General features: G+C 39.6%; 1 protein-coding gene across 5 annotated transcripts in view; it reads left to right on the forward strand.

The window, feature by feature from the left end:
• The window catches only part of LOC102195024 (nck-associated protein 5), a 100,058-nt gene that overhangs the window by 10,264 nt on the left and 68,002 nt on the right, over window positions 1–21,792 (forward strand). For all 5 annotated transcript variants that reach the window (XM_005736805.1, XM_005736806.1, XM_005736807.1 and 2 more), the window contains exons 2-3: window positions 9,160–9,295; window positions 19,136–19,226. In XM_005736805.1, the coding sequence (XP_005736862.1) occupies window positions 9,267–9,295; window positions 19,136–19,226 (120 nt within the window). In that variant the 5' untranslated portion in view covers window positions 9,160–9,266. The remainder of the gene's footprint in view (window positions 1–9,159; window positions 9,296–19,135; window positions 19,227–21,792) is intronic.

Consider the following 21,792-nt stretch of genomic DNA (forward strand, 5'->3'; position numbering starts at 1 on the left):
TCTTCTTCTGCATCAGATGACAATAAATGTCAAACTGTTTGTCTCTGTGACACAAAGGCAGAGAAATGTGATCAGCTCTGGGTGCATGAGGAGATCAAGTACTCTAATGCGCATGTGCTATCTAACTTTGGCTGCTGTGGCACAATCAGATTACAGCTGTGCTTGCTTTACAGGTAACTTGATTTACTTTAAAGTCGTTACCCTCACAGTGCTGTTTGTTTTTATTTAACCTGTCTTTATTTAGAAACCTTTCCCTCATCTCCACTGAATAAAGTCTGTCTTCAGAGGATGTTTAATGCATGGCTAAGGGACAAAAGGAAAACCACAGACAGGACCTTTTTCCATCATCACAATCTTCCTAAAAAACAGATGTGACAAGGTGGGATGGGTCACAGATAATCCTCCATTCTACCTTAGCAAGACTACCCCGGGTATTTTATTTCTACTTCTTACATTTTAACATAAATATCTGTACTTTCTGCTTTTTACATTTTCAAAACAGACTTGATACTTTAGGTTCCGCAGTTTTCATTTATAGCGTTTTGGGGGGTTAAAGTGGGCCAGAAAGGCGTGCAGGTGTCTGTATGCTGTGAGCATCTAGGTAGAGCTCCAGAAGAGGAATTAGCATTTTACACGGCATAATGTTCCTATCAGCTCAACAAACATGCAAACATGTTTGTGTGCACTTTGTCACACAGTGTGTTGCTAGCTAAAGGTCCAGCTGCTGTATTTTATGGGGAGAGAAAAGAAAGAAGAGAGTTAACTTCACTAAGAAATGGAGAAAGACAAGAAAGACAGAACTGGAGACAAAGAAGAGAGGTCAGATTAAAAGATGCAGACTGTTCAGTGACACTTGATAGTCTGCAGATTATATGTAATATCATAATTTTAATCACACATTGGACTTATATATAATGTGTTTTGATAAATCATATATTTTAATTTTATATAACGTCCTGCAAAACAAACTAAGCTATTCTAACTTTGTGATATTCAAATGTTGGATAAAAATACTGGCTAGTTTTGTCCAGGATAAACAGGTAAGCTTGCATTAATGTGGTGAATTCACAGCACAGCATTGTGTGCACAGTCGCTGTGGTGCTCACGGTCAGAGTTAGGTTACATTAAGTGTAGCAGAGATGAATTTGTATTTAAGATATGATGCTTTCAGTTTTCACTTTATATGAACTGTATCATTTGAATTCAGTTGTGTAAATCCACTCAGGTCAGCTGATCACAGCCTGTACACTATGAAAATCTACTGAAGCTCATATTAGGAATTCATTTGAGCCATTACTATTTGGGTAAATGCGCTGGGTCTTATATAGTGCTTATGTAAGTGCTTCTATCTAACATTCACACACATTCATACTCCCATGGATACATCAAAGAGCAACCTTGGGTTGGTTTCTTGCCCCAGGATAGTTGGCATACAGATTAGTAGGTGACCTGCTCAACAACCTAGCCCACGCTGAGTCACTACACAGGTCTCAGTGTTCTCCCACTTGCCAAGTCTCACTTTTAACCTCTGATTGTACTAATTTTTCTGTTTAGCTGTGAAGGCAACCTGTAGGCAACAGAATATATATATGAATTCTCTTTTACTCCTTGTGTCCTATATAACAAATTGAAACTGAGTCTTGTGCCTCAGGGAGCTACTTTTTACTTTCTTACTTTGAGTACATTTCAGGGCCACTACTTTTTTCATTTTTACTTGAGTAAAGAAGTCAAATCAGTACTTCAGCTTTTACTGGAGTATTTTTTAACACTAGTATCTGTACTTCTACTTAAATCCCAAATGTCTGTACTTTGCACCCTGCCAGAGAGTCACAAATACACAACAGCGGCAGAACCGATGAAAAGTTTTACAGTTTTACTGGTGTTTACGTTTCCTGCCGCCATCTTGGATTTTTAACTTTGGTTTAGTGAAGCATGGTGGCACGGTGGTTAGCACTGTTGCCGCACAGCAAGAAGGTCCTGAGTTCAATTCCACCATCAGGCCGGGTCTTTCTGTGTGGAGTTTGCATGTTCTCCCCGTGTTTGCGTGGGTTCCCTCTGGGTACTCCGGCTTCCTCCCACCGTCCAAAGACATGCAGCTTGTGGGGATAGGTTAATTGGATAAATTGCCACTAGGTGTGAATGTGAGTGCAAATGGTTGTCTGTCCCTGTGTGTTGGCCCTGCGACAGACTGGCGACCTGTCCAGGGTTAACCCCGCCTCTCGCCCTATGACAGCTGGGATAGGCTCCAGCGCCCCCCGCGACCCTGAAAAGGATAAGCAGAAGTGAATGGATGGATGGTTTGGTGAAGCAGCTCTGACTTTTCATGTATTAAACCCAAGTTTTGGGGCATTTCAGATTAAATTTCGGATTTACAACTTATTCTGGAATCCACATTTTTGCAACCACAACTATCGCCCTCTGGTGGCCTTCAGCTAGAATTTAAGGTTTAAGACACCTCTGCATTGGCTTTATTTTACTGGAAGCTACAGCCACATTTATAAGGAACCTTTATTGTCATGTCATGCTACAAGTTTTATGAGGAAAACACAAACATAAAGACAAAGTATGGAACCAGAAATGGACATATTTGGATAAGAGGATAGAGGGCTACACTATCAGCTGTCTTGGTTAGCGGGTGTGCTCCACAGATACACATCTGCTAATTAGTGCTAAGCAACATCTGAAGGTAAACCTAGGATTCTACTCACTAAAACTGAAGTATGGGGTTCTTGCATGGCCTTTTAGTACAATTAACCACACAGCAGACTACATTATTTCTTCGATAATCCATTAAAATGCTCTGAAAGGCACTAAGAGCACAAATAAGATGAATAAATCCAGTTCAGTGATTTAACAGAGATTAAATCTAAACAAACTGACCACACCCCAAATTTAAGCTTTAACAATATCCAGATGGATGAGCTATTTAAAAAGAACAGTTTTACAGCAGCTGGATTTTTCTGCTGTGAAGTTGGACATTTTAAGCCCATGAAGGCCTCCTGATTTCAGTATAACTGGATAAATTGAGTGTTCTTCTCTTTTTTTGGTCACTGAGACAAAAATAGTATTTCTGTTACACATGCTTTTATAAACTTTTATATTGTGTTCAACTCGCAGCATTGTTTTTTTTAATTTGCAGCAGATTTCTAAATCCAGATGTAATAAAAGGTCTAACAGTTGGGTGGGTAATTTTGAAGTACTTTTTTAGATTACTGTGCATTCTTGCTACCCGAATACTCTTGTGCCCACCCTCAGCTCTTTATATCTCTGTCGTGAGGGGAAGTCTCTATTAAACCCCTGCTGAGACCCATGAATTGAAACTTCCCGCTGTTTGTACCGAGTGAAAACAAAACTGATCTCTGTTGGTGACTCTTAAAGTGCTTTGAGTGCTCAGAAAAGCACTATGAGAACCAGTCTATTTACCATTTGTTGCGTTGGTACAATGATGCACTCTCGGCCAAAGAACTGCATGTCACTCTGTGTATTAACAGAAGGAGTCTAATAATAGACGCCCTGCAGGATATAATCGGTCCATAATGATGTCAACTCATAGCTTCCTCTTGTAGTATAAGTTAATACTAGGTGCACTTAGTATTTTATACGTGTTTTATTTTTATTAAAAGTTTGGACACTGTGAACAGAATCATAAACCTGTATTTTATTTATAATAGAACAGAGAAAAATATCAAGCGTTTAAACTAAGACATTTTACTGTTGTATGAATAATATGAGTTCATTTTGAATTTGATGGCAATAAGACATCTTATCAACGTTGGAACAGGGGCAACAGAAGGCTGGAAAAGTAAGTGGTACCAAAAAGAAACAGCTCAAGGGACTTTTTGGGGCAGAAGTTCACCAATCTGCAAAAAGCTGTTTGCAAATTGTGGAACAATTTCAGAATGATTTGCACTTTTGTGACAGCCTCCTCATTGGTGGGTAAAATACATACTGGTCCTGAGTGAGGGGCTGGTGAGTGAGGTGTCAGAGCTAAAGATGCTGAGAGTTTCACACATCAGACTACATGAGAGGGACAGCTCAGGTCGAGCATAGGCAAAGTTAGAGAGACAAGGCTGAGATGATTTGGACATGTGCAGAGAAGGGAGAGTGAATATATTGGATAATGCAGGGCAGGAGGAAAACAGGAAAACCTCAGAGGTGGTTCATGGATGTAGATGTAGATATGAAGGCGGAATAGAGAGGGTTGGACACTCTAAGGGAGCAGCTGGAAGAAGAAGATGAATGAAAAAATAAAAGCCAGTCTTGATGATCGTGACCTCACAGTGGAGAGGTTTGTAGCTGAGAGTGAAGAGGCTGGGATGAGAATTAACACCTTAAAGTCACAGCTGGAAAAATGGACAGCAGTGAAGAGTAGCTGCTGCTCCGAACTGAGTTTAAGTCAGGGGTGCCTCCAGAATTTTTTCCATCAGGGTGGCAACATGGGGGAGCACATAAGTATGAGGAGAGTGGAGCAGGAGACTCATCGACTGCTGTGGCATCAGCAGGTATGTGGAAGCTGTGCTGGTCTGTAGTGGTGAAAGTAAAACTCTCGATTTACTGGTTGTTCTACATTTCTACTCTCAGGCCGCGAGCTCCTGTGGATACTTGAGGTGGAAATGAGCTTCTTCAGAAATGTGTCTGGGCTCTCCCTTAGAGAGGTGAGGGTGAGCAACTTGGTCATTTGGGAGGCGCTCAAAGTAGAAACGGCTACTCCTCCAAATCAAAAGGAACCATTTGTGGTAGTTCAGACATCTGAGCCGGGTATGGATGCCTCTTAGATGATGTGTTTTAGACATATTCTACTGGGAGGAGGCCCCTGGAGTAGATCCAGGACATGCTGGAGAGATTACATCTCTTGGCTGGCACAGGAATGTGTCAGTGTGTCCCTGGATGAGGTTAAGGAGGCGGCTGAGGAGAGGGATGGATGGATGATCATAACAGTTCAAATAAAAAGGGGGTTTAATACAACATGAAATAAAAGGCACAAAAGTAGATAATTGCTTTTAAAATTTGTCTTGAATATGAATTCATTCATGCAAATAGTTTTGGCTTATTTTCTTGACCTCCCCCCCACATTTAAACTGTGGCAGTTTTGGTCCTCCATATACACAGCTCACTCCTCATCTTTTATTCTGGTGTTTACGCTCAGAAACAAACAGAAATAAAGATAAAATATCATAAATCAGGATCACATGTCATTCTGCACCACGTTTGTTTAACATGTATGTTGCATGACTCTGAGCTCAGGACAAAAGTCACATGATTCCTTTAGAGATGTCATGTGACTCCAGATTACTGAGGAAAATGAGTGAAGAGCTCCATCTGCTGGACAGCTATTGAAAAACATGCTTATGTTTCTGTTTTTTCTCATATAAAATTAATATTCCTGTCCTGTATTCCTCGCCTGTGGTTGCTCACATGTATGTCTGCAATACTTTAACACCAAACTATGGATGAACTGGTCACTCTGTAACACTCTAGTTTGGAGATGTGAAATATGTTTCAGATATTTGGAGTTATATATTTAAATATTTTGTGAAAAATCACTTAAATCAGATTCTTCTATAATGTTAAGAAACAAAAACATCGAGCTGGACCACATGAAGCTTACATTTGTTAAATTAGTGTGCGTTACCTAGAAAAGCCACAAGGGGGCGCCAGTGTTCGGCAGCCTCGCCTCTGTCAGTGCGCCCCAGGGTGGCTGTGGCTACAATGTAGCTTGCCATCACCAGTGTGTGAATGGGTGTGTGAATGGGTGGATGACTGGATATGTAAAGCGCTCTGGGGTCCTTAGGGACTAGTAAAGCGCTATATAAATACAGGCCATTTACCATTTATACAGCTATTTTATGGCACCATAATGAAGCTGTTTTAGAATTATTACAGTATCACAAGACACAGAATCTACAGGGGGGAAAGTGTTTCTGAATAAAGTGCAAGTAAAAAATGAACCTAATAACTTGTAAATCATTTATATTCTATAGTTAAATAAAAATAAAGCGCGACATTTCAGAAACATTAAGACAGCAGAAGATTTCTCTCTCTGCTGATCTTTAAAAATAAGTATTTTTACAGGCTTCAAATCCATCTTTTTGTTTTCCACTGTTGTTTTAAAAATATAGATTTTAAGCTCCACACTCTCATGTAACCTCAGTTTATTAAATCACACGTTTCTGTCCAGTCGACCTTCTCAGGGTAAAAAGAAAAAAGGGTGCACCTCTGAACCAGTTGTGTTTCCCGCTGCTGTGACATGAGGAGTGAAGCTGTTGCTCTTCACAGTTCAAAGAATAATAAAGTTGCCCTGACGATGGTGCCTCAGCACCCTCAAAACCTTCATAATTAATTAAGAGTATAAATTATAAACACTCATGTGCTGTCCAGCTTTTTTAAAAAAATAAATAAATAAAATAAAGCAGAGCTTCAAGGTGTATTTTTCACAGCACAGATCACAGCATTCATCAACATGATCTGACCCAACCAACTTCTGTGATTCTTCATTGTCAGACTTTTTCTCTGCTGCTTTGTCGCATTTTTAAAAATATTTTTAAATATGCAAAAACAAGAAATATGTTTGAGCAGTCCTCAGGAATAGTTTTCCAGGCTTCTCGAAGGAAATTCAAAGGTCTTCTTTGGATGTTTCAGCTTTTTATTCTGTTGTCTGTCAGGATGATTCCACAGTGCTTCAATAATTTTAAAGTTGTGCTGTAAAGCTGTTGTCAATCAAACTGAAACTAAAAAAAGAAAAGAAACGAACAAACAAACAAACAATCTTTGAAAGAGCTTCTGAAACCTGAAAAACTGTTGCTCAAGAGGACTTGGGCGCACAAGATAAAGAAATGAGGGATGGGTCAAGACTTTTGCGCAGTACTGTATGTAAAGTAAATCACAACAGCTAAACTGTAAATCAAAAAGAGATTTTAGGACTGTTTCCTTTGGATTTTGTGTCAGAAGAAATTTATATTCCCATTCTTCTTTAAGAAAATAAAGAAGAGAAAGTTGTCCTCCATGTGATTCTTTCAGCAACAACATTTTTTCAAGTCTTTGGCCTAAATGTCCTGAAACATTTCAAACCTCAGTTATCCTGCTGCGCATCCACTCAGCAATCACCACTAGATGGCAGCCTTGAGTCAAACTTCACCATGTTTGCCAGTTTCCCTCAAATGCTGATTTATATCCCGAAGGCCTGAAAAACCTTGATTAACATTTTAAGAGACCAGTCCCGTCATATTAGTTCACTTAAGACCAGTTCCTCCTTCGCATACTTTAATGGGTTTGTCCCTGACTTTGTATGAAAACAGTGAAAATCCTCCATCTTTATTCTCTGATTTTACAAGCTCCTGCTGGCTACAGGAAAAACAAACTGTGACTGCAATTCATTCTTTAAAAGAACAACACTAATGGGAGGAATAATTAGAGGAGAGCCATTAGTTTTTTGACCTTTTGTAGTGGCCCTGTTTTGACTCACATTCTGATTCTCTAAAAGTCTGCAGTTTTAATGGAGGCAGTGCTCTTATGCTTTTGTCCGCTTGTATAAATCTTTTCCACACAGGACATTTTGAGACTTTACAAAAAGAAAAGCACAAACTCACTTTAGCTGATAAACGTGTTTGATGTGTTTCTAAAACACACATTCGATTTTTCCATTTTAACAATTCGACACATCTGCTTTGTTACAGTTGTGGTCGGAAGTCTTTATCCACTCATCGTGGGCATGAATAGTAATTTGGGGCTTTTTCCAGGCTGGAATGATTGTGCAGCAAACATCTTTAATGACTTTGAAAGACGAGAATTGGGTGCACAACTTTGAATATATGTAGGATTTTCTCTAAATGATAATTGCCCACTAATATTTGGTTAAACTTCAGCACATTGCACCTTGACCAGATACTTTTGGTAGCCATCAACGAGCTTCTGGCATTGTTCTCGCTCGATCACTGGTTTCCTGGCACAGGATCCCTTCACCCCCCCTCTCCCCTCTTCCTGCTAAAGGGGAGTTCTTCCTCCCCACACTCACTAAATGCTGCTCATTAGGAAGGAAAACCTGCTGCTTGGTGATGTTTCCTCTCTGATATTTTAGTGTCTTCACTTTGCAACATAAAGCACCTTGATGTGACCTTTCTTCTGAATTTTTGCTTTATAAATAAAACTGAATTGAATTCAAGCAAACTTAACAAACCACCCTTTAAAAGTGAAAAAATCTCCATTTAATGTAGATGGACACATATCAGTGCACACGACACGGGTCAGGTAAAAAAAGGCATGAACATTTATGTGCAGAAACATATTAATAACACCCTGCATTACTCTTCTTCTTCCATGTTTTTATTGGAATGCTAACAAACGTGTGAATCTGAATATTCAGGGCGATGATGCCTCATGCATGTCCATATTCTTCTGCTGGATTCTCTTCTGCACTGCAGCACTGCATGGTGGAGGACTGCTGATGCAGTCTGATTGGTAAAGTGAGTCACAGTGAGCCAAACCTGTGGCTTGAGGCTTCCACTCATGCAGAAAAATAAAAATAAACCCACTCAGCCAAACTGATTATTTCTGTAATAGCCTGGAAACTGTTATCATTATGCTTAGCTTCCTCATATGGCTGCTTAGACTGACTGACACTAAAGAAGAAATGAACTTTTCTAGATGGAAAATTCCCATGAAGTTGATGCAAAACGAGACAAACAAACAAACTGGAAATCCACTTATTTATGCCAGGTTTATTAGAGCTATGAGTGCTGCTGACACGAATATTGGCCACGCTTACTGTAAGTGTTAAATTCTCCCGGCCAGCAGCTTTTTTTCATTTGAATACCATCCAGACAGGTAAACACCCAAAGGAGCAGCCATGAGGTATTATAGTCATTATAATATTTACAACACCTGAACTTTTGCTACCATGACAACACGTTTTTTTTCTTCTTTTTTCAACATGCACAGTACATGGGTTTGACATGACAGATTACCCCGAGGCCCTGTTTTAAATGTCATGAGTAGGAAGTCCTGCTCACAACCTATCAGCTGTGGGGCAAACAGGGATGAATAATTTAAAACTACAGTGTGTAAACTGAACAAAGGAGAAATGGGGGGGGGGTTGATGTTCAGTGGGATTATAGTATGTGAGATTAACAACAAGCTAACTGTGTTTACTCCTTCGCCCTGCAGCTACGCCATCAAGACTGATCCGTGATAATAATCCCCAGCTGGAGAACAAACAACATCTGGGTGTGGAGAGAAGGGAGAGGGCGAAGCCTCAGCTGGGTGGGCGGCAGATGGTGACACTGCAGCAACACTTCTCCAGGTAGCACAGTCATCACGCTGCACTCACACTACATCCTCTCCTAAGACTGTTTATGAATGTTTTTGAGGGAGATGCACAAAATGTATGGAGACTGTGTGAGAGTCTAAGAGGGCTTATGGACTACACAAACTATGACATGGCTTTGTGGGGACTGTCTCACCAGAGATTGCAATAATGGTTTGCCCCAAACGTCCCACTTTGCAGTCTTCTTTGGGCTCCATTTGGGTTTGGTTGACAGTGTTCACTCATGGTAAATGCAGCTGCCTCTGCCATAGGCTGTTCATATAACATTTACTAGCAGTGCAACCGCTCTTTCAGTGCCATAAGTATTCCACACTGTGCCTAAATTTATCTGCTATCATATCATATGTGGCTGTCTCAACTTAGCCATAGCTTTCAGGTATGATGTGACATTTTGGGCCACATCTAGCCCCCCAAAAAACTAATCACTGATCATTTGTTGACTCTGGCGTCTCCTCCCGGAGGCAGCCGCATACCAGATGACCAAACCACCTCAGCTGACACAAAGAAACACCAGTTCTGCTCTGAGAGCCATCTGGATCTCCAAGGCTCACCCTATCTCTAAGACTGAGCCCAGCAACCCTACAGAAGAAACTTATTTTGTCTGTTTGTATTCATCCTCCTGGAGCAACTCTAAAGTTTTTGAATGGAAGAAAGAAGTCTGGAATACTCTGCTTAGCCTGTTGCCACCACCTTCTGACTTTAGACAAGTGATGGATGGATGGATGGATGGATATGACTCAGGATAAATATGGCTGTCTTAATCCAGCCACAGTTCCACATTGTATTGTCTAAGTATCTGAAGTGTTGTAACATCTGAGCCACTACTGCTTCAATTTGAAACCACGAAAATACTTTTGACCACATCTGGCTCATCCAACAGCTGTCATGACCCATATCGAGCACGGCTCATGACTTTTGGGAGAGCCAAAAGTAGGCCTGAATAGGCCCAAATGTGGTGGTCTTGACAGCAACATCATTACATCCATATATTGCCTACTGCTTATCTGGCTAACAGAAGCTAGCTTGTTTTTTCAAGATTTTTTTTTTAGAGGAACTGCACATGTGACCAACAGTGCTGCATTCAAATGCCACCAGTCAGTATCCAGAGCTAGGTGTAGACAATTAGACCCATTAATCATCTACACCTTTATTATATTACATTACAATGTAATTACTTCAGTGCCATTACATCACCACATAACAAGCCAGTATGTCACTTAGGGTTGCATGAAGGTTTTTTTTCAACTTTTCAAAAAGTTTCCCCTCTAACATCGCACCTCATACCTCAGTTTATTAAAATCCATTGGCCACAGCCCATAAAAAACGGTCCAGTTGGGATGCAAACAATCTAAAGCACATCCATCAATGCTCGCCACAGCCCGATGTGACGAACCGCTGGGCTTTTGCGGTGTCGTCCAGCGGTTTCATTAAGGTAAGAGCCCACTGCAGGTCGTCTTTGAAATGAGAAGAATCTACTCCGTTTTAATGGAGTGCCCCACACTAAAAACTCAAACTCATGTCCACTTATTGATCTCCCCTCCTGGCATCTGATAAAGGGGAAATAATAACCAAGCATTATGTCCAGCCAACTGTTAGGCTACTGACGGTGCCCCGTCATCCGAGTTCGATCTGCATATGCTCAGCGAGGTGTGAGATTAGGCCTCCAATATTTGTGACCGTAAGTTAATTCCCTCCCCTGCCAAGCAGAAGATATTTGATCTGCTGCCCAATATTTAGGAAAATTACAGAAGATATTAGCCATTTTTTCACTCTCTCTCTGTCCCTGATAGATAGCAAAGTGTCAGGCAGTTAAAAATTATAAAAAGAAATAAATAATTCTTAAAATCAGAAAATAACAAATGAAGCATTCACTAAATGTCAGGTTTTAAAAACAGCTTTATTCAGTCTTTTTTATCTTGTTACACGTCTCATCCAATGCAGTGTTTTGAAATAAATCCTGCCTCTTAGTGTTCTGTTCATGACACTAATTTTGCAGCCTCTTTAAGCTGAGCTGCTAAAGCTCTGCAGGATATTTTCAGTCTCATCTTTTATTTACAAAAACATCTTTATGAGATATTTTCAAAATATCTAAACAGCTTCAATTTCATGCTAGTACATCGATCAATACCTGAAAAAGCTAACTCCAAATCAGGATGATTTGGCTGAGCATCAGCTGGGACAGTTTTTATTTTTCCTCCTTTAAAATGATGTTTCATAAAGATACAAAGCAGTTCACTCAAAGCAGTTTGAATCACAGAATCTTCTGGGATGATTTCTTTTGAGAATAGTTTATTGTTCACACATCTTCACGAAGAATATTTTCAATAATATGAAACAATCCCGATGGATTCCTTAAGGTTCAGGCACCAAAACAACTTGATTAGGTTAAGAAAAAAAAAGCTAGCTTCAAGTTCCACTCCATCTAATATTTGATTAAATTCTTCTGTATTTTTATATCTCCTATTTTATAAAACAACTCACATGGCATCAAAACTGCCAAATAACACACACATCATCATGTAGTCGATGTAATCCAGCTGCTGACTGACAAACAGAGCCTCTGTGAGAGGATGCCACACTCACACTTAACAGGATAACTCAGTGAGCTGAAGATAAAGACTGTGAGCTTGAGTGTATTACACCAAAGTAGGGAAAGGGGTCATTACTTAAGGGGGAATGTAGGCCATTCATTCATTCATTCATTCATACATTGTTGTGCGTGATAGCTGAGGGTCAGGCTTTGGAAAGTGCAGCCTGTGGCAAAACATCACAAAGCGGCAGCAGCATCATCTGAGGGGTGAAGGAAGAGTCACTGAAGACCAGTATCTGCACGGCTGCTGGAGCAGTGTGACACACGTACTGTAAACACATGCATGACTACACATGTGTGTCAGTGGATGGTGAAATAATAAAAGACAATTTCATCTATCCAGATGTGTAAAGTAACATTTTTAGATTGTTTTTACTCCCATAATTATTCTTAACGCTTTGTTATAAAGTGATAAACTTCTGGTGTTGTAGAATGAAGCCAAATGAAGCACAAGTACCAAAAACTGCAGTTCTTCTACTGCCCAGTGAGTCAGTCCCCATAGAACCCCGTTTTAAAATGTCCAACTTTACAGAAAGAATAAACATGTTTACAACCTGAGACGAAAACATTTTGGTGCCTATGGACAGTTTCACGCTTTTATGACAACTGTACAAGGACTAAGTGTTCGATAACATGTTTTAAATTTAAGGGCGCGGCTGTTTTGACCCACAGGTAGGCACCTATAGCTGCTTTGTTTTTCGTACTCTCATGTTGGCTGGTTTGGATGATTTTTAAGGGCATTAAATAACAAATAATATGGCTTACCTATAATTACTACTACTGTCACACACAGTTGCTAAGCAAGTTCTTGTTTTTAGCATTAGCTAATAACTTAGCATGGCATCCTCATGGCATTGGTCAATATCCTCCACGTGGTACTGGCACATTGCACAAACTTCACCTCCAATCAGTAGCTGGAGTTGAATCTTGGACACAACTGGGTGTTCCAATGATTTCAAAAGGAATCAATGGACAATGATTCCAAACACACATAACACACATCAACCTGGTTTTGGAATGGATAAAGCAGGCTAATGTTTAGCTTCTGGAATAACCTTCCCAAATCCTTGATCTCAACCCTGTTGGAAATCTGTAGACTGTGTTAGGAAACTAACCAGTTTAAATGGATTCTTCCAATTCTTCCTAGATAAGTAGTCAAATATCCATCCATCCCAAGAGCATTCCATAATACATTCTGAAAAGTGTTGTACGACTAATGGTCACTATCCAAGCACTGCATCATGCATCGTGCTGAAGAGTAGAGCCTCACTACTGCCTAATTCACCCTTGGTCTAAAATTGAAGCCCCAGAAGACAACTTTACAACCAATCGGTGACATCACAGCATCTTTTGAAGTGTAACAATTATAATCTCTGCACAGTTCAAACTCTCAGAATAATTTCTGTCTCTTGACAGCAGCTTAAGTCTGATAATTTATCTGATGTCACAATAATTTCTGACCTTTGTACCCCCAGTAAATATGGGCTTGCTACTTTAAATCCAAATGATAATTGAAAAGCCTTATAGGTCTTCTGCTGAACTCTTTTATTATGCAGTCATCTTCAACAGACAACAAAACAATGAGCACCGCATTTGTATCAGCCATTTCAAAAGAATGCAGCTGTAATAAATAGGCAAAGATATTGAGGCTTTTATTATGCAGAGGTCGTATTTCATTGTTATGCTATGTGTGACTGTTGTGGATTGATTTGTAGAGGTAATCATCAGGAGGAGTCGGTGTATTATACGTCTGAAATCGAGAGTAATGAAATTCTTTAGGAGCTGATTGTGAGGACAGCTACCTCGACAGCTGCTGAATGAAACCAGAGCTTCTTTCTGGTGTATGGACTGACTCCTGTCAAAGAAAAGGTCTATCCAGTGTAACAATCCAACCCTGACTACAGTTTAAAACGGAGGGACTGGGAGTGAAAAGACAAAACAGGAAAATAAAACAGAGTAATATATTTAAGGAATCCAATCCTGTTTCCTGAGCTCGGTGGGCAGCAGCTCTGAAATGAGGTCTGCTGGACAGTCAGATGTCTCAGCGATGAGTCTGCGATGGCGTGGCATTTACGAGAGCTCGTTATGACAGAGCCAGACAGGGCGAGTGCTTGTTTTTTTGAGAGCACTCAGCTGCACATTATATATTTTGAACACGGCCCACAGAGAGATCCTTAGACCCACTTTCCCTTCAGCGATGGACTGATGACTCGTGCAGCTAGCCTCATTTCAAATGACCAGCGGTCAGTCGGAATGCAGCGTGGCGTGAGGGAGGACCGATTGGGAAGAAAGTGGAGGCAGTAAAAACAACATGAATTTTGATGGGAATCAGGTGGACCTCGTGAGGAGCAGATGTAGTCTTATGACAATTGGATTATGCCTTTATAACCATGTCTTTCTGGCCCAAGTGTGACCCACATGTTCTGGCACTGACTCAGTACGAGTCTGCCAGTTAGATATTAGGTGTGTGGGAATATTTGAGCCATACCTGGCCAAGCCAATACGTGAAATAACCCTTAGCAAACATAGCATATGAATTTCGGTCTACATAACATCTGGCAGTACTGTAACTAAGCCATAAGTCCTAAAGATGTGAAGTTATAACTGGATAAGTCACCAGTATAATTTTATGTCACTTTTAAATGTAAGATAAACCAAAACAGAAAATACTGGAGCCTTGACAAGCCAGTGACAGACTGGCAACCTCTTGCCCTATGACAGCTGGCAAAGGCGCCAGTTCCATGAAATGGAAAAGTCATAGAAAATCAATGGAAGATAAGATAAATTTGGGAAATTCCTGTGTTAAAGCGACTAAAGATGTAAACACAAACACTAAGAAAATATCTTAAAAGTAAAGAAAAGCTCAAATAAACTCAAATAAATACACATAAAAAATGTAAATATATAACACAAAAGTGTCTCATTACAGTTATAAAAAGTTCCATTAAGAAAGATAAAAACTAACCTGTTGACAGGACAGCATACCGAGTCCAAAAGCACCAAAGGATGACATCTTCATCCATCTTTTATACACAAGTCCACAAGCCAAGTTTCAGGAAGATTATTAATTTTCCTAAGTGGTCACATGACAGACTGGGACTGTTGTGGAAGGCTGAGTTTAGCTTATTTGTGTGACCCTCCACAACAGTCCCAGTCTTTCCCAATCGACAAGCCCCTAGGAAACATGATCTGAACTTTATTTCTCCTTAAATATGAACTTTAAGTTTAATCATAGTCAAAGGACATCAGTATATCTTTGTGAAAAGAATTAGCTGACTATCTATAATTGTCAAAATGTCAAAGTAAAAAAATAATTTCTTCCTCAGAATGTACTCGTGTATGACCAGGAAGTCACTACCGTACATATATATAAGATGTCCTAGCAAAAGCACTCCATTTGTTTTAAAAGAATAATCATGTATCATTATACAAACTCATTCAAACTGCAGCGTTTAGCTTCATAGCACGGTCGATTTTGCAGAGAGCATTCATCGTGTGGTTGTTCATGAATTTAATGTTTCATTGAATTTTCCATTTGGTGGATGCAGTAAGATCCAAAGTGCTTCACTTAAAGCACCACAAGTGCAGTGTGGGTAGTACCGGCAGGATTTTAACCCCCAACACTTTACAGCACTGATGGTCTGCTGAAGCTGTTGAGCAACATACAGTGGAATCTGCATTTTACATCTGGCCTCTCAGACCGCATGTATCCAGATCAAAATGCATTTTTCTGGGCTTTAAACTCAAAGATTGCTCGAATTCAGTATCATCCCCTCCCACCACCATCCCACCCGCTGTTTTCATTTTAGCTGAGCTTGTTTCAGGTCAGTGGCAGTGACTGAAGAGAGCAATGCCAATGAAGTGCTCACAGTCGGCAGCCGGCGCTAATGGCTGTGCCGCACACATCTAACAGAGGGAAAGGCTGGCCTGGAAGTGACAGGGCAAAATGTCACTGCATACGACATTACGGAGGCATGGTCAGCGTCCATCAAGCATACATAGCTCCAGGGGAAAATAATTACAAAAATAACAGTCAAAAGCTACACAAATATAGCTGAAGCCCTTTGAAGAAATGTCAGCAGCGCTTTTATGGATGGCTTGAAATAAAATCAAACATTAAAGAAAATCAGTAATTGATTGTTAATTTGTCTTGCCTGTGGATACTCTCATGATTCACATGAGTCAGCTGCTACCAGCCAAAAAGCTCTTTAAGACCCTTTGTTTTCCCCAAACTAGTGAGTTTTGTAAAACAGCTACACCACCAGATATAAGATAAGATAGAAGATAAGATATGTCACTTCATCTAAAATAAAAAACATACCGGTAATGTAAAAGATTTTACCCATTGGTATGTAGATTCCTGTTTCTGAAGCCTCAGCCTTTTGGTCAGCGCCATATTAGCTCTATGTAGAATCGTGTGGAGCTTGATAGTCAAGGCTCCTACTGGGTTAGTCATCAAGGTCTATCCTAACAGATGGGTGTTATTGTCTTAGGCTGGTGCTAGGTAGCTCCTTCTGTTACTGAGAGGAAGACAAAGTGGAGGTAGAGAGTAGAGCAAGGCTTTAGCTAGGGATTAGTGTTCGCTAGCATTAGCCTCTTTGCTCACGTGTCATATTAGCTCGGATGCTCATCTTGGCTAGAAAAACAGACTTAAAACAAAATGTGCTAATTAGGACAAATGATTCCTTCAAGTGCCCCCCTTTTTTTTTACTTTGACTGTGGATAGTACTGATGACTGATAGGACAAGATGGACCAGGAAGTCAGTAGCCAAAGCTATTGCTGCTTGCTAATACACCAACTCTTTAGAGTATGCTTTAGTTTTTCATTTTTAGATGGACAGGACTGTATTTGTATAAGAGGGTACCACTGAGGTGTTGCTAGATAAAGTTACTGTAGCAAATAACAAGAGAAAAAACAAGTGGAAAGAAAATTAACTAATCCAAAAGACATGCTATCTGACATTTATTTTTTAATCAGGAAACAACTGTATATAGTAGCGTTTTTTTTAAGAGGAATTAGCAGACATTTGAGAGAGTAGCTAATGCAAGTGCTGGATATCTACCTTAATTAACAGGGGGAAACAAAATCCATTATGCAGAAAATCTATATTGTAGCACAATCTTGTGTTTTTTTTTGTTGTTTTTTTCAAGATTGATGGAACCATAATTGGTCACTAGCGTTGCAATGGAAAGTTAGTAGCTAATGCTAAGTGGAAAAACCTAATGACTAATTGTGTTTACAACTGTGTAGCAACGCCCTAATAACATACTCTCTTTTTTTTTGTGTTTTTTGAAGTTAACATCATGTTATATTGTAGAGGACCTAAAAAATTATGTCTTGTTATTAGTTGTGGAAAACTGTCCTCTCAGTGGCAGCTTATGCAACTTATGTCAAATTCTCATGCAGCCAACATATAAATTATAAAGTGTGGAGATGTTCTATTAAAGATCAACTGGTAACAGCTTCATATTCCCTGTTCTACACCTTTGCTTCCAATTAGTGAACTTCATTACTGTGTCCAGCAGCCTGGAAAAGTTACATTGTATTGCAGACATGTTAATGTCTCTACTCGCTATCTGCCTTATCATTAACTTTTAGATTAAGGAGAATTTGGTCAGTGACCCAAATGTTAAGGTGTAACCCCATTATCAAAATTTAAACAGAGGATGGAGTCTTAGTCTGAGGTTAGTTTTAATATATGAATGAACAAAAAGTTATAACAACTATATTTTTCCAGTATGTCTGTCTCCGAAATGTGTTAATGAAATTGTTTTTATAAGCTGTATTGGCATTATGAGTTAAGGGGTACAGCAGGTCATCTAATAATCAGAGATTAAGATTGGTTGTTTGATCCACAGCTGCTCCAGTCTGAATGCCAAAGTATACTTGGGCAAGACACTAAGCCTTGTGTGAATATTAGCTAGAAAGCACATAGAAAAGACAGAAAAACACTGCTGGAATGAATGGGTGTGAATGCTTAGAGCACTCCAGTAAAATTTAACAGTACTATATAAGAACCAGTCCATTTACCATTTACTGTCAGTGAGGTGGCCCATCACTTTGGTCCAGTTGGGTTCTTTTAAAGTTTTCCTGGTACCCAGATGATGAATCCAGTGATCAGTCTCTGACTTTCCTTCAAGTTTCTGTGAGATGTGTTAAGAAAATTTTGGTTACTAAACAGTTGTCTTATTGGTTAATCCACTGCCTGGAGTGGGTTCAATGACTTAGATGAAATGGATGCTTGGTTAGGAATTCTTGTTGTCACATGTAAATGCAGTTGATTCAGAGTAGTGCAATTTTTCAACATGAAGAGGTTAATGTTGCAAAATTGTGCATTTTAAACTAAACCTTCATGTTTTCCTGAACCTAAACAAGTATTTTTGAGGCTTAAACCTAACCTTTCACCAGGGTCTTGGATTTTTCTACGCATGTCCCCATTGTGAGAAAGGTGCAGGCTTAGGTGGGCATCAATAATGTTGCCGCCTGTGCCCGTGTCCAGTATTTCCAGTTGTGAGAAGAGTCTGAAGCGTTTCCTGCTCTGTGCTACATGTGAGAAAGGGAAACTTTAGGCCCTTTTTTGGCGATCATGTGTGAAAAATGTAAAACACCACAACAAATGGTATTTGGTGTCAGCGGCTGAAAAGTCTAGCTGTATCCCAGACACCAAAATGCACCTCATGTATATCTCAGAGAAGTTAGGGGTTTTTTTTAACAGCACTGCAGAGACTGAGTTGCCCACAGAGGCCAATGCTCCCTGATTCTAACCAGTGATAGCAGGATAACATAGAAAATGGTAATAGGGAACAAGATGTAAAAACTATTTCCCATTAAACTGAGATTAGATTTTAAGTCATGAGTTTCACAGAGCTGCTAGCAGGGATATAACCTTACTCCCTCTGTTCAGCAGCCTCCTTGAGCACTTCTGGAAAGAAACCAAGTCAATTGAGAGCCATAGAGGTATAATCTCTCTAGTTTTCACTGGGTCTCCTCCAGGATGAGGGCTGGGGGGTTCCGGGCGGCGCTTGAACCACTTCAGCTGGCTCAAATTGATGTGGAGGAGCAGCAGCTGTGCCATAAAATGTCTATGGTTAAAATGTATTCTAAAATATAAATTATCCACAATAATAATTAGCCTTTTATATGTCCTGCAACACTTAATTGCAATTAATTTATCTCTCATTAAGAAGATTATATTTTAACAGGTTTGTTTTCTTCCTAATCACAGCATGGAGGAGACGGTGCGAACGCTACTACAGAACCAGGACTCACTGGAAGGGCCCAAAGTGGACCCACTGGACCTAATGAAAGCATACAAGGTACCAACACACTTTCAGTCACAAGTTCTTTCTTTCGGGTATGGAAGTTTCAGAAAAATCTGAAATAATGTGAAACAGACAAATTAAAACATTATTTGCAATAATGTCTTGAACTCTAACAAGAAAATAAATTAACAGATGATATTTTTCATTTACTATATAGATGAAATACACGGGGTGATTTACTTTTAGATACACTATTGATCTCACTTTAAAATTCCTTTTTTGTTTTTAATCAAGTTTATAATACATTTATGCTTTGTGTAGAAGTGGGTGGTTGATGTGGTTCATTTTCATGTGCTTGCTGGAGTATTAAAATATATATATAATAATGGACACTTTGCTGGGATGATGCATAGTTTTAAAACCTGCTGTACGCATGGGAATATCCATCCATGCAACTGCATATGACTAGGGATCAATGAATACATTTAAAATACTTTTTCCACACAGTCTTTTAAGTCTTTTTAGATATTTATGTTTATGAAAAAATATCGTGTTTATGGTACTACCAATAATGATGCAATAGTTTAGCTTGCGGGGGTCTGCGTTGTGTCTCCAGATAGATCCAAGTTGCCACAATGCAATAATTTTATTGTGTTGTGGGAACACAGAGTCACACATGCTCCAGATCTTCAGCTTTGATGTTGTTTATGAGTAATGTTGGTGTGGCTAAATGTGCAAATCACAGGAGCTAATGAACCGTATAGCAAATGCAAACAAGTCTCATAATTAGGAATCTCAGCGTTATCCATCTTGTCCTTTTCATACTTCGATCCATCTTCTCCTGTTTGAGTCAAAGCTTTTTTTAATGTTTGTATTCTGCAGTTTTATACTAATAATGCAAAGTGAAAGATGATGCATCATTGTATTGAGGGCCAGCCTCATGTGCAGGCAGTTTATCATCTATGAGTGACGCTCCAAAAAACACATTAGAGTGCAAAATGCATGAAGCTTAGATTGCTTGAACTGTGTGTATCAACCAAAACAGTGATGGGAAAAAGAAAAGGATGTCCTACACTGCTACATATACTCCATGTATTGTATGTTATCTTCTTCTCTCAGCGCTCACTTTAGTAGTCACCACAGTATTTCTAGGATCTTTTTGTGTCACAGCATCCCCTGCATGCCCTCCTTCACTACATCCATGAACCTCCTCTGAGGTCTTCCTCTTTTCCTCCTCCCTGTCAGACCCATATTCAACATCCTTTGTTCAGTATATCCTTTATCCCTCCTCTGCACGTCTACAAACCATCTCAGCTTTGACTCTCTAACTTTGTTTCCAAATCCTCAAAACCAAAGAGTCTCTCTGATGTATCTATTTCAAACTTGTCCATCCTGGTCAATCCCAGTGAAAGTCTGAGCATCTTCAGCTCTGCTTCCTGCCACTGTCTCCAAACATCTACATACAGTACTTTTATACTCTATGTTGTAAACTCCATTTACTCTGTAACTGAGTATCAGTAAAATGATGAGAACATCACAGAGGCAGCTCAGCTCTTTTTAAGGTCTTAACTTATATCCACTGAAAGTGTGGGAATTATTTTCTCTGACATGGATTATCACTAATCTCAGACTAAATACTTTTCCCAGTTGAAGTTTAATTGAAAGTTTTCATTTAGTCTAAGACTATGTTTGACCCATGACTGGGAAAAAGGCTAAGTGCTACTTATTTCACTGCTAAATCTGTTCTAATACCATCTAAAGAATAGGGACTGTTTACTACTAACATGTTCTTATTCCTGACTTTCCTAGAGTAGCTTTGCATGATTCACAGTTCAGAATAATCCTTACATTACATAATTTTCTCTGGGATCGATAAAGTATTCTGATTCATACCATAATAATAATAAAATAGTAAAACAGAAAAACCATCTTAAGTGTTGTCAAGAGCATGTCAAAGCAACAGGAGGTAATATAACTCTAACCTTGAAGAAACGTTGACCAGTCCAGTCCACATACAATAACACATTCTGACATGAAAAGAGGAGATAAAAGCCCTTTTTTTTGGAGACTATTTTTTAGGGGCACATTTGTGGTGAAGAAAGTGGAGAGAGAGATGGAAGGCACAAACTGTGGTCATGTGGCATACCTGCTCACCCACTGAGCTAAACTAGCATCCCAAAGGTGCACACCTTTGATGCTGACTTTGTTCGTGTCTAAACGCAGAAACTGAGTCTTTGAAAATCTTCACTGTGGCAGGAGTTTGTGAAAAGCTCAGTTTTCAGTGTCCAAAATGCCGTTCATGTGTCGACAAAAGTCCACAGCACACAGAAAAAGTGCCAAAATACATGTGTACGAGTACAGACAAAACATTATAGCCCCTCCCCCTTTATGCCAACTTTATTCTTATTGGCTCCCACTCGCAAACAATATGTGGGTGGGGTTTCTGTGCCCATAGCCAAAGCTGTGTGCCTTAAATGATCATAATAGAGATATCTCATCTCTATGACATCATAGAGAGCCAAGATTGGAAAAAAAATGTGTGAAACTGAATGTTTAGAGCAGTGTGCCATCTGAGCTTTTGTCTCACAGGGATTACGTCTACATTCTTTGACCTTATTAT

Source organism: Pundamilia nyererei, unplaced genomic scaffold, assembly GCF_000239375.1.
Source record: "Pundamilia nyererei isolate P.nyererei 1_Seehausen unplaced genomic scaffold, PunNye1.0 scaffold00071, whole genome shotgun sequence".
Classification (NCBI taxonomy): domain Eukaryota; kingdom Metazoa; phylum Chordata; class Actinopteri; order Cichliformes; family Cichlidae; genus Pundamilia; species Pundamilia nyererei.